The sequence below is a fragment of the Pelodiscus sinensis genome, chromosome 18 (assembly GCF_049634645.1).
Source record: "Pelodiscus sinensis isolate JC-2024 chromosome 18, ASM4963464v1, whole genome shotgun sequence".
In the NCBI taxonomy this organism is placed as follows: Eukaryota; Metazoa; Chordata; order Testudines; family Trionychidae; genus Pelodiscus; species Pelodiscus sinensis.
The window spans coordinates 23,674,443-23,688,040 of NC_134728.1; the positions used below are offsets into that span (position 1 = coordinate 23,674,443).

The 13,598-nt window shown below is 47.1% G+C and overlaps 1 protein-coding gene across 10 annotated transcripts in view; it reads left to right on the top strand.

Annotated features, from left to right (window-relative positions):
• The window catches only part of PABPC1L (poly(A) binding protein cytoplasmic 1 like), a 37,731-nt gene that overhangs the window by 5,848 nt on the left and 18,285 nt on the right, over nucleotides 1-13,598 (top strand). Inside the window, exons 1-4 of one of the 10 annotated variants that reach the window (XM_075901266.1) lie at nucleotides 3,968-4,199; nucleotides 10,701-10,914; nucleotides 12,425-12,618; nucleotides 13,178-13,293. In XM_075901266.1, coding sequence (XP_075757381.1) covers nucleotides 10,722-10,914; nucleotides 12,425-12,618; nucleotides 13,178-13,293 — 503 coding nt within the window. In that variant the 5' untranslated portion in view covers nucleotides 3,968-4,199; nucleotides 10,701-10,721. The other 9 variants (XM_075901265.1, XM_075901270.1, XM_075901268.1 and 6 more) reach the window with 9 other exon arrangements.

Sequence of the window (13,598 nt, forward strand, 5' to 3'; positions counted from 1 at the left end):
GGTGGAGAGGAGGGAAGGGGTAGGCACAAGGAAAGTATTCTAAGTCTTATTCTTAATTCTTCCCTTTAAACTTCCAGGAGCTTGACTTGATGATAGTAGAATAATATGGCCATTACTGATACCATTTGAGTTTTTTTTTTTAATTCTATGCCCTTGGGGACTTGATATGGTAGATTGAGTTGTAACTGCTGTAGCTATAACTTAAATGTAAGATGTCTGAAAAGAGGCAGTAAATGTGTGTTTTCTTTAAGAGGTTCTGCACGCCTTCCCCATTGTGGCAGGCAGTTGTGTATAACACTTTCTTATCACACTAGTGGTACTGACCTATCATCTTACTCCATTCAACTGCTAGAGAAGCATAGTGTTAAAACCTAGCTATTTGAGGGTCAAACACTAATCCGTCCCACTAATTTTACAGCTAAATGGAAGTTATTCAATGCAATCAGATATTCTGCCAGTTTTTCCATCCTCTGTAAGCACATCCAGCCTTAAGTCCCAATGCTTGCTACAGCATTTATACTGTACACTTCCTACTTCTTACCCTGATAAAGTTCCACTGTTAAGTGGATAGCACAGTTTTGTGCCAGCTACTGCTATTTGCTGATTCAGAGCTGCCTGCCTCATGGAAGACACCTTCCCATCTTTGCCCCTGGGAACTTAGGAGGCAGGCTTGCCAGCAGAGGAAGCGGAAGAGCAAACAGGTATGTGGGGGGACAGAAATGCAAAGTATGGGAGGAGAAGAGTGTTTTCCTTGCTATAAGCCTATAGACTTGCAAGGGAGTGCAGGGAAAGGGAAATCCATTTGTGGTAAGCCATTGCAGGAGGACTCCCTTATTACATGGTTCCACTTATCCCGTGGCCCTCATACACCAGTCCAGGCCATAGTCTGAGTCTCCAAATGATGGCGATGGTGGGAGGAGCCAAGGCTGCACTGAATTGTTGAAGAAGAATCCAATTGTTCTGCTGCTATGGCTCAGAACACAGTAAATACCCTTGTTGAGCCCATGCAGATGTGTTAGGTTGAGAATGCAGGCAAATGCTAATGCTCTGTCATGCCTCCTCCCTCCCCAGCCTGCTTTTGCTCACAGGCAGCACTGTGAGGAATGGCATCTTGGAGCAGAGACCAGCGTGTCAAGCATTCTTTATACTGCTGCTGAAGATTTCTGTATGTCAATTACAATTAAGGTTCTGCTAAAGTTGCCAGATAAGCCACTATTAATATTAACTGATGCACCTTATCACTCAAACACAAACTCCTGAACTTCACAGCAAAGACTTGTTCAAATTCAAAACTGACCACAATGCATGCTCAAGTTTCTCACTGCCACGGTCAAATGTGCAAGATGAACTTCGAGCTCAGTACTGAATTAAGTTCCTTTAGCTGTAGGGCTAAAGTCTATAATGTCCTTACACATGGGAAAAGTATGAGGCTAGACCAAGCTCAGGTTATGTATTGTGAGTTTGCACATAACCACTTCTCCACATGCTGGCGGCTAGTTGCCTGGAAGGGAGTTTATGGAGCAGAGGTGTCAGTGTGTATAAATAAGATGTACGTTAAGGGTTACTATCGTCGTTGGACCACTTCCCCTCTGGATTTTTAGTGGCTGTTATTACATAAATACATTTGAGGTGTTTTAACTAAATACTGACCAATCATAGAATGTAAGATCGGAAGGGATGATCATGATACATATCTAGCCTGATGAACGGTGCATTGCAGGCCACAAAACCTCACCTATTCACTCTTATAATAAACCCTTAATCTCTAGCTGAGTTACTGCTGTCATTACTGCAGTGTGATTGGGGTGGACTGCTGCAGTCACTCTGCAGCAGCACCGCGTCTCAGCATTTTTTTTTTTAAAAGGAATAATTTTTCTGATCATTACTACAGTGCACTTCTATTTAAGTAGGTAGAACATGATTACACCCGTTGGACTAGAGCCAACTTGCAGTGTTTAATACACCTGTAGCACTTGTAATTAGATCCTAGTCTGTAAAGACTAAGGAGGTTTGCATGTCCCCTGAAAAAGGTACTATACTGCCCCATAAAACCATGCTGAATATCTATTGATATACTGCTGGAGACTTGAAATCTCCAGCTTCTTTTGCAGCTCTGAGTGTACCTTGGTTTCCTTGTCATGTACTCAGCCGGCCTAAAGTTCTGCTTATGCACTCTGTTAGTGTCAGAGGCCAAGCCATGATTTGCTGAAGGAAAATCAGTGCAAATATTTTAAAAGATCTCATGAAATAAAATCCTTACAAACTTCATCCCAACCATGTCCTTGCAGTTTTTCAGGTTAATGAGAATTCTTTTTCCTCACAGCACCCTGGTAGGAAGCTGGAGCTAAGGAACAATATCCTTGAATCTAAGATAAACTGGAGGAGGACAGTGTTTACATTATTTATTGCATTGTGGTCATGCCTACGAGCCCTACCTGTGGACCAGGACTTCATTATGCTAAGTGATGCCCCAACCCAGAACCAAGATCATTTCTTCCCCACAGAACTTACAATCTAAGGAAATAAATACAAGTCTTAATAAAGGAGCAATTCTCTATATGCCTTTTCTGTGACAATTAAGATTGTGTTCTTTCTTTGGAGGCAGGGACTGTCATTCGCATCTTATTATTTTGGGTGCAGTTTGGCTTCATTTTTTCATAGTAGATACAGGGCCTGGTTTTCAGGGAAGCCCATATATCCCAAATTCTAGTTTAGAGCTGCTGCTGCTCCCATTTATTTCAAAGTGTTTTAATATCTTTCAAAAAGGTATATTTCAATGTGTATTTTCTGCCCTCCCTTGTTTGGTTTCTCAGGATATCATTAGTCATTCAGTGGCCTCCTAATGACACTGAGTACAAACGAGGAGGTTCCCATAGTAGAGTTGATAGTTTAATGTGAACAGCAAGCTTAAGATTCTGCTAGAACAAATTTAGTCCCTGTGATTCAGTTACACATTTCCACACCTGCCTACATTTGACAAATGCTAAATGGCTACTGAGAAAAGATCAGCTGGGTTCCCTGATTCTATTTCATTTCTATCTCCCCCTATATTTCTCTTTGGCTCCTATGATCATAACTAAATGGCCCATTGCACCTTAGTAAGACACAAGAGCAGTATACTCCCTGTTTTACACATGGGGAGCCAAAGCACCAAAGGGAGAGGTGACTTTCCTAAGGTCCAGGCGAATGAGATTAACATATTTGATTAGATCAACTTCTTCTCCAAAGGATTAATGCCCACAAAACAGATATCAGACAGGATCACAAAGAAAAAAATTTCTTGCCATTTCAACCAGAAAGACACTGTCTCAATGACTTAACTACCTGCATTCTGCTACAAAGACCTTTTACATCTGCACTTGAAAGGGAATCCTCTGAACTGTCATTCATGCTAAAATTCGACACTCTCTGGGGGGGACTGAACAAAGACCCCAACTACCTTACCCATTATAAAGATAGCTTCCCCAATTATCACCTCTAATACCATTAGCTCACAGACACTTACCTTCCTTCCCCCCCCCTGCATCCCCCTTCTGTTCTGAAATGTGATTTGTCCTTTTCATATTTGTTCATTTTTTTAAATTGTATCCTTTGGTATATATGGCTGTGACTATTTTCTTCCACTATTTGATCTGAGGAAGTGGGTCTGGCCCACGAAAGCTCATCATCTAATAAACCATCTTGTTAGTCTTTAAAGTGCTGCATAGTCCTGCATTTTGCTTCAACTTCTGTGGATGAGCGAGGTGAACTTTTGAGCTTACATGGAGCTCGTCTTCCCTGCATTTCCCAAAATCAAGCAGGATGCCTGGGGCAGTGGAGGAAGCAGAACCCAGCCTCTTCCTTAACTAGAATCATGGGACTGCAAGGAACTTCCAGCAGCCATCAAGCCCAGCCCCCTGCAGGCATGGCCCAGCCCCACAGGGGGTTTCAAATAGTGCTCTTAAGTCTCCAGTGATGGAGATTCCACAAACTCCCTGGGTTCCTGCGATCCGTGGCCATTTAGGAAGCCTCTCACCTGAGTCCTGAGCACTGGCTCCCCCTTCTGCTCCAGGAGCTTTAAATCAGCCAGCGGGGATCGGAGCAGCCGGAGCTAGGGGTGGGGGAGCTAGGCGCAGTCCCTGAAGGGAAAGGGGGTGTCTGGGAGAACCGGGGGCGCAGCCTGGCCCCGGGAGAAGCCCCGCTCGCGCTCTGTGCTCCCTGTAAGTCTGGTGGGGGAGCGGGACGGAGGCTGCCCGGGCACGAACCACGTGCAGCTGGCGGCGCGGGGAGGGGTCGCTGGCCCCGCCTGCCCGGCAAGGAGAAGGGGCGGGGTCCGGGGAGCCCTGAGCGCTTCGCTGGCTGCCGGCTCCCGCCGCCTGCGCTGGAGCTGCCGGGTCCGCGAGCGTGAGTGGGGGCGGCCCGCGGGGAGGTGGGTGCCGCATCGCCGCTGCGGGGTGAGCCGGCTCCCGCGCCCCCTTAGCCCACGCTCGGGGGGCTGGAGTACCAGGGCCAGCCCGCTCCGCTGCCCCGGAGGGCTCGTGCGCCCAGAGGGGTGGGCAGCAAGGGTGCGGCCAGAGTCCCTCCCCCGTCCCTTGTTCAAGAGGTCCAGCATGCTCCAGTGCGCCCCCCCCCCCGGCACACCCCCTCCTTAGGGGGCAGGTCTTAAATGCTTCCCACCGGGGCAGCCCCTCAGCCTAGGCGCTTTCCGGGCGGCTGGGGGAATTGATTCTGGGCATGGGTCTAGTGGGGTTGGGAATGCTGAACCCTGGCCGAGTGGTGCATTCTCAGCGCAAGAGATGGGTCCCTCCCTCCTTTCCTGAGACAGGCTTGTACCAGACACAGAAACGCCTTCCCCAGAAACATCCCTGGGCAGGAAACTCATTTACGTGCATCAGAAGCTGGTGAGCGTCTGCCAGCAACAGCAAATGGAGGTTTCTTGGCTCGAAATACTGGGATAAGCGGTTGTAAGGGATTGAGCAGCGCAGAAATGGGAAGCATATTCAGCAGGTGGGGCTAACGGTATTAAAAGCTGCTGCTGCCTCTCTACTACCTGAGGTTTTTCTCAGGCACATTAATGGCTTCTGATGCCCAAGTGATCAATGACACACGGGGCTAGTTCTGTTGGGCCACAAATATTCAATATTAATAATACCTTTAAAATGAACACAGGGTTTTAGGGGGAAAGTTTTCGAAGGAAGCTTGACACAGTTGTGACTGAAAGTCAGTGGAAGTTGGGTCTTAAGCTGCCCTTTTGGGACTTGGACAGTCTCCCCTTTTATGCTGGTTCATGCCTCACGTGATCCCGCTGAAGGCATGTGGTGTAAAATTTGAACCTTTGAAGCAGGCATGGGAAACCTAAGGCCTGGGAGCCAGATGTGGCCCCTCAGCTTGCCTGGATCTGGCCTCCAAGGCTGATCTCCTCATAGACTCATAGACTTTAAGGTCAGAAGGGACCATTATGATCATCTAGTCTGACCCCCTGCACCGTGCAGGCCACAGAATCTCGCCCACCCCTCTTAGAATAATCCTCCCATATTGGGGAGCGTGCACTGATGCAAATCCTGAACTGCCTATGGGCCCTGTAATGGGTTGGCATATTGAGCCATATTGAGTACAAGGTTGTACTATTGTAGAAAGTTACATTGAGCCTGGTAGTCTAACTGGTTGGATTTCTTGAGCCATAAAATTTACTCAAAATCTGGCAAAAATCTCAGTCTTCAACTCCAACACAATCAGATGTGAGGAAATTTCTTTTTAGATCTGTTTGCATGCAGATCCTTCAGAAAGGAGGAAGTCCCTTAGAAAGAAGCTATGGTACAGACTTTCAAGTAAATCAAGGCTTGAGGGTACGCTGAAATGGTGGATGACTCTGTCCAAAATGGAGGTTGTCTAGGTACAAACTGGCTTTGAGAGTCCCAGTCCTATGAATCACCTTTTGCCAGGCAGACAGAATGAGAGCTTCGCAGAATGCGGGGTCAGATCCTTCCCTCCACATTGCTCTTCTGCTGTGTCCTGCTCAGATCTCTCCTGCAGGCGTTGCTAATGTGGCTTTGACTTCTTCCCTAGCTGACTCACTATTTCACTTCTACTCTTCAGGGGAAGAGAAATTTCTGCTAGGCCTTCCAGCATCAGAGATGAAGTATTCACCGGTTGGAATGTTAGCACCTAACTATCCTGTTTCCTGCTATGCCACCGACTTCCTCTGTGGCTATAGGTCTGTCACTATCCTGAGGCTTTCCTCAGTGATAATACTTCCCTACCACAGAATGGTGTGAGATTTAACTCTCGTTTTTATCGAGTGCCTTTGAGATTCACAGACCAAAAGAACCAGAGAAGTGCTGGGAAATTTGTTTTCTCTCTGATAGATGAAACAGAACAATATTTCCAAGTTTTGGCTCTTATTGGCTGACAGGGAAAAGAACACCCAGGGGCTTGCAATGGTCTGTGGATAAGCCAGGAGAACTTCAGCTTCCTGGGGTTGTGAGGGCTGGGACCAGGTCTGCAGACTAGGATTCTAAAATTCTGGCATTTTCTAGTCTTAATCTACTGTTTTAGTGTGGACAAAAGAGCACTTCTGAACACACAGGGACCAGGTTTCTTCCTGCTAAGGGCTAAGTTTTAGTCTGTTCCCAGGTGAAGTTTCTTTCCTGATTGCCTGACCTGTCAGTGTGCTCTTGATGCAGGTGCTATTGTTTGTTGGAGTGGGAACCCCATCGTCATCTTAATTGTTGGTGGGCTGCATCTGTACTGCTGGCTCCACAGGCAAGGCAAGATGCTATTTGACTGACTTTTTCATGGCTCAGAACTGGTATTGGCCTATTTATTCATAGCATTCTCAGGCAAAAGGGATGGATTTGAAAAGGCAGCTTGCTCTTTGCCTCGTTTTTCTCTTCCCCTCTCGCCCTTTCCTGTGTATTGATTTATTTGCTTATGCCACATTTCCCAGATTCAGCCACACAAATGAAGAAGCGTCTTCCACTGGCCCAAGTGTGGGTGTTTGCAGAATTTATAGTTTGAATTGTAATAAAATTCACAAATAATGATTTACTTCCTCTGCTTCTTGGGTTTCTCTAATGTGCTTTCTGCACCCCCTTTTAAAAATTTCCCTCCCTTTGTGGCTCAAGGCTTTACAAAACAGCAGCCTTCTCCCCAGCTTCAGGGGATTAACACCTTCTTCCTGAGCCTGCATTGGTCGGGGTGACCGTATTTGCATGAGGGCTAAGGATGTTAAAGACTAGTCGACAAGCAAATGCTTATCGGATAGTCAGTTGACTAGTTGATTTTTCTGCCACCTTTATCAGATAGAGGCGGCAAAGGAGAGTGGAAGAGGGGGTACTTCAAAGGGCAGCACTGCACAGCAAATCTTGGTGGCATTCAAAGGGGCAGTGCCAATTTGAAATGCCACATGGAGCCCGGGGTCCCCAACTGATCCCTGGCTCAGTTGAGGGGCTGCCCCTTTGAAACGACACCTCTGTGACATTCAAAGGGGTAGTGCTGCCTAGAGCCCAGGGGCAGCTAGGGACTCCCCAGCTGATCCCATGCTCCACGCGGCATTTCCGCGGAACCCAGGATCAGCTGGGGAGTCCTGAGCTGACCCTGGGTTCTGGGGAAATGCCGCATGGAACCCACGGTCAGATGGGGAGTCCCCAGCTGATCCTGGGTCCTGCGGAAATGCTGTGCAGAGCCTGGGATCAGTTGGGGACCCCGGGCTCCATGTGGCATTTCAAATTGGCAGCGCAACATGGAGCCTGGGATCAGTGGTGGACTCTGAGTCCCCTGCTGACCCTGGGCTCCATGAATGCGCTTCTGCTTTTAAATGCACCAGAGCCCCCATTGGGGACTCTATTTACATTTCAAAGCTGGCACCCACGTGCAGCCCGGAGTCAGTGGGATTTCCCATTGGCCCGGGGCTGAACAGGGTGTTCTGCATTCCTCCATTGAAATGTACAAGAGCCCCAGTGGCATCCTTAATGAGGACCTCAGTTACACAGAGATTCTAACTTCGGCAGTACGTCACATCCCGGCTTTGAGTTCTGGAGCTGATGCAAAACTCTCTGGAGTTCAGCATTTGTCTGTGTCAAAAGTATTTAGCATATAATATAGTTTAGTGCAAGATTATACATATTTATTTCAAACATTGATTTGGCATCCATCATTGTTATCTAAGGAGCCTTGTAATATTTAAGTTGGGGCCCTAGAAATCTCAGAGAGAGAAGCCAACCCAACTCTTCCCTGCTGGTTGCACCTTTACCGGCCAACCAGGATTTAATCAATTGGTAAGACTTGCGCAAAGGCCTTTGTATTGTAGCTCTGGAAGCAGATAGGTTGGTATTTCTGCAGGGCGTGAATGCCACAGGCTTGGAATTGTTGCCAGGAAAATTCTGCCACTAGCTCTTGGTTTACCTCTAGAATAGGGGTAATCAGTTTTTGTCAGTCCAGATTTCTCAGGAGGGGTATAGTCAAGGTCCAGACTTCAGAGGAGGTAATACTGAAACAATAGCAATAATGATTAAAAAAGAAAAAGATTTCACAGTCCATTCCAAAACGACAGTCTGGATTTGGTCCTCAGTACACCTATTGACTTCACTTTCTCTAGAGGTGTGTCCCCAATTCAGGTGAGCAGTGCCTGGGATAGCCTAGCTCAGGAATGAGCACTTCCATTGCAAATCCGTATCCTCATTACTGCACCCCACTGCTTCTGTACTTGTCTGGGGATGTATCTAATGAGTTTTTTTTGTGCTGAGATGCTCCATAATTGTTTCCCAGTCAGTTGCAGTAGAACTTTGTTTGTTCTTTGGGGAGAACAGAAAGAGGTTTGGAGACCTGTCAGCATCTCAGTGATATGGGGGTGGAAGCCCGCATTCTCATTGCAAAATCTCACTGACTATACCTCTGTTCAGCTAGGCTATGTCTACACTGGCATGAATTTCCGAAAATGCTTTTAACGGAAAAGTTTTCCGTTAAAAGCATTTTCGGAAAAGCGTGTCTAGATTGGCAGGATGCTTTTCCGCAAAAGCACTTTTTGCGGAAAAGCGTCCATGGCCAATCTAGACACGGTTTTCCGCAAAAAAGCCCTGATCTCCTTTTTCACGATCGGGGCTTTTTTTGTGGAAAACAGTACTATGTTGTCTACACTGGCCCTTTTGCGCAAAAGTCTTTCGGAAAAAGACTTTTGCCCAAACGGGAGCAGCTTAGTTTTTTCCGGAAAAGCACTGATGATTTTACATGAGATTGTCAGTGCTTTTCCAGACATTCAAGTGGCCAGTGTAGACAGCTGGCAAGTTTTTCCGGAAAAGCAGATGATTTTCCGGAAAAACTTGCCAGTCTAGACACAGCCCTAGAGTGTTATAGGTCAGAACCAAGGTCTGCATTATGCCCTGCCAGGTCAGCTAGGCTGGGTTTGACATGGGTTTTCAGTGTCTTAGAGTAAAAACAAGGAGTTTTGTGGCACTTTTAACACTAATGTATTTGGGCATAAACTTTCGTGGGATGCATGTTCAAGAAACCTTATGCCCAAATAATGTTTTTAGTCTTTAACCTGCCACGGGGCTTCTTGGTTTTGCTGAAACAAAGTGGTTTTCTGTGTGGCTGGTAAGGGGAGAAGGTTAAGACCGGTGTGAGCTCAGGTTAACTGTAATTGAAGACCTACCCCAAGACATCAAATTCCAGTACTCTTGGCAAGAATTATCCTGCCCTCCCCACCCCAATTTTCTTTTTCTGTGATAGTCCCCATTTCCTTTTTTCTAGTTTTTGAGTGGTACATGGGCTAGTTTGTTGTGGCTCAAGTTCTCTGACGTGAGGGGCAGCAGTGTTTCTTGGCACTACCATGGATTTCCCTAGCACCTTCCATTAAGGATCCCTCTTGCATAGGGCGGTGTTAGTCACCTCTGTGTTACAGCAGGAGAAGTTCAGAGAGTGTACAGACTTGGGCAGAGTTCAGAACAGAGCCTCAGCATCTTGACTTGTAAGTCCTGCCACTTTGCCCTATTCCCCCTTCCCCACCAAACCCTGAAGAGGGCATTTGCCAGACTTCCACGGAGCGCGTGTCTGTCCTGTATCCTGACAAAACAAGCACACAAAAGTGGCTCCCAATACACTCTTGTAGAGACTTCGGCGTCATTCATTTTACAGTGTGTTGTCACTCTGGAATGGTACACTATATAGCCATACTGAAAGCTATGATGTCATACTATGAATGGCAGTGACTTTATAGGAAATGTCTTTTGAGGCAAAATGTCTTTGGATTTTCTCTTCCTTCTGAAGAAGGAAACCATAAGGAATTATAATATAAATGCACTTGGGTGGTTATGCTTACTGTGGAATGAAATTCCATTTGATGTGTCTCAATCATGAACAGCCACCCAGCTGAGTATCCAGTTGTCTGTACAGTTTGCTTGATATGGGGGACAGTTCTAGGAATGTACATTAATCATTCATGATTTTCATCTCAGTATAAGGGAGAGCAAAACCTTATTGAAAATACCGGCTGTGTGGTATACCTGGAGGGCTGTTGCAGTTCAGTTCAGATGTAACTTGCAAGAATTAATGGATTCTGGATTCTAGTCTGTGCTTTGCAGCTAACTTCTTCCTAGGCAACTGGAGTTTGGTGTGAGACTCTAATTGGTGGTTGCTGCAGGTGATCAAAGTCCATGTTCTGTTATCTTGGCACAAAAACATCCTTTGTGCCACAGCAAGTAACCAGGTCTTGCTTCACTTTAAAGTTTTAAGCTTTGTGGTTGACCATGAATGCAAGTGGCCCTGGATATCCATTAGCTTCTTTGTATGTGGGAGATCTGCACCCAGATGTGACCGAAGCCATGTTGTATGAGAAGTTCTCCCCTGCTGGACCGATCATGTCTATCAGAGTTTGTCGGGATGTTGCCACACGTCGATCGCTCGGTTATGCCTACATAAATTTTCAGCAGCCTGCTGACGGTAAGCCTAATAAAACTTAACCTCTGGAAAGTGGTGTGTTTTTAAAAAAAAAAAAAAAAAATAAAAAAAATCTGTGATCTGGGTTGGGGTTTGAGGGCTGATTACAGCGCCTAGATAGTGTGTGTGGGGGGGAGACACCAAGGACCCTACAGTTTTTTTTCTGCCCAGGTGAAAAAGTCTGAGTGCTTTGGGGAATGTTATTCATGCACATTAAGATACATTGGACTTGACTGTCCTCCTGTGAGATCAGAGAGCAGTAGAGAATGGCTGTGTCTCTCTTCATGATGGCTGTGCCCACCTGTAGAGCATTCTCATTTTCTAGCATGGGGTGGGCAAAAGGGCCTCCATGGGCCGGATCCATCCCGCCAAGTGGGGGATTTGTTCTTATTTTAACAAAGACGATGCTGAAGTCCATGGCGAAACCTCTAAGGCACCTTCGATTTTTTTGGAATGAGGTTCGAGCTGGTGAAGAGCGGCAGTTCAATAGCACTAGAGACTGAAACTCTTCTGTTGCTCAAAGCAGAACCAACACAGGCAGCCAAGAGTAAGGGTTTTCCATTTTACTGTGAATGAAGAAAACTCCCCATGTGCCAGTGCACAGAGGGATTCACAGATTGCTGGAGATGATGAGCTTTGGGTGGCTACCTGAACAGAGCCCCAGGCCTGACTCCTCCATTGTACATGTTACTAGAGGATCATCCAGTGTGTCTGCTGTGGCTTGGGACCTGGCTTGCAATATAGCTTCGCAGCTGCTTCTCTGGTCATAATTAGGGATGTTGACTATTCTATTACCCAATAACTAACTAACCGCATGAATTTTTAGTGATTAGTCAACTATTTTATAGTCCCCCTGGGCAGGGATGTAATAGTGTAATCCAGGGGTTCTCAAACTTTGTAATACTGCGACCCCCCCCCCAAGTTGCTCACGACCCCCCAGGGGGTCGGGACCCACAGTTGGAGAAATGCGGGTGTAGTCGATTAATCGATAAGCAAAAGCTTATAGGTTAATGCTATAGACTACACGCATCCTGCCCCCCGCCAGTACATTTTTTAGCAGACTAGCCAGCAGCCCAGCTCACTCCTGGCTTGCAACAGGTCCGGGACCTGCCCCTGTCCCTGCTCTGCATTTAAAGTATATTAGGAGCTAGGCGGGCAGGCAGCCCAGCTCAGTTCCAGCTCATACCAGCTCCAGAAGTTCAGATCCCACCCCAGACAGTGGCTGCTGCCACCTCTGTATCAGAGGTAGCAGCATGGGGTGACAGGCAGATGGTCCGCACGGGCAGCTGATAAATCATCTAGTCGACCACTTGCTGACATCCCTAATTGTAATTTAATGGGGGTCTTTTTTCCCATCTATGAGGCTAGAAAATAACACTTCCCTGCTCATTGTAACAATCTGCTCATAAGACAGCCACTGTTACAAGAGGAGGAATATTGGGCCATGTACCACTTAGTGTCTCTTTATAATTGTTTTCACTTGTTTGTAATAAATGTGCATGTTTCCTGCCAGCTGAGAGGGCCTTGGACACCATGAATTTTGAAGTGATCAAAGGTCGGCCCATTCGAATTATGTGGTCCCAGCGAGACCCTGGACTCAGGAAATCGGGAGTTGGGAATGTGTTTATCAAGAATCTGGACGACTCCATTGATAACAAAGCCTTGTACGATACATTCTCAGCCTTTGGGAATATCCTTTCTTGCAAGGTATGTATGTTTTGACTGCAAGAACAAGATTTATCCTAGGACTTGCCTGCACTTTGTCACCAGGGATGTCAAACGAGTGGAGAGATGAATTCTCTTTGCGTCGTGCTGTGTCCTTGTCTTTAAATTTTCGCTCATGAAACAAATAAAGCCAGTGTTTAATGAGTTACTGGGGAGGATCTCTGCTATCTTACTTCCCCCAGCAAAGAAGGCTGGATGCAACTGCCTCCAGAGCTGATGCATGCTGACTCAGCTAGAAGGGATCTGCTAGGAGCAGTGCAGACCACTTCCTGTCCCAGGGCTTCAGCACATTTCCTCAGGGGTGTTTCCAGCATCTCTCAACCCTGGGAGCTGAGCTTGTGACCTGTATCTCTTCCTGCACGGGCCCACATGGCACAAGAATGGTGGGGGTCTAGGTATTGTAGCTTGGTGAAAAAGCAGATGCTAGTGAGGCTGAACGTTGGCGAGGGGACGTGGGTGGGTGCTAAGGAGGTTAAGGGACAGATCTGCCTTCTGTTTATCAGGGCTCTTGTGTGTCTTGCTCTGCCTTTCTCCTGGGCAGGTTGTGTGCGATGAGAACGGATCCCGCGGTTATGGCTTCGTTCACTTTGAGACTCATGAGGCAGCGAATCGGGCTATTGACACCATGAACGGGATGCTGCTCAATGACCGCAAGGTGTAAGTGGGGAGGAGGGATCCTTGCTTTGGTCTGCTTCTCCCTTCAGTAATGCTTTCTGACGGCAGCCTTTCGAGAGCTGCTAAACTCTTGGCTATTGCTGCTTGCTCAGTGGGGTGGGACGTGATCAGCACAGTGGGCAAACAGGCTCCTTATGAGGGCCCTTGCTGTTTCTGCCCTCTTTCCTTTGGGCTTTAGGGCAGAGGTGGCCAACCCGTGGCTCGTGAGCCTCATGCAGCTCTTCTTCCCCAGAGGTACGGCTCATGGAGCCGCTCCTGCACCCTCTCCACCCCCGCAATGGCCCCCG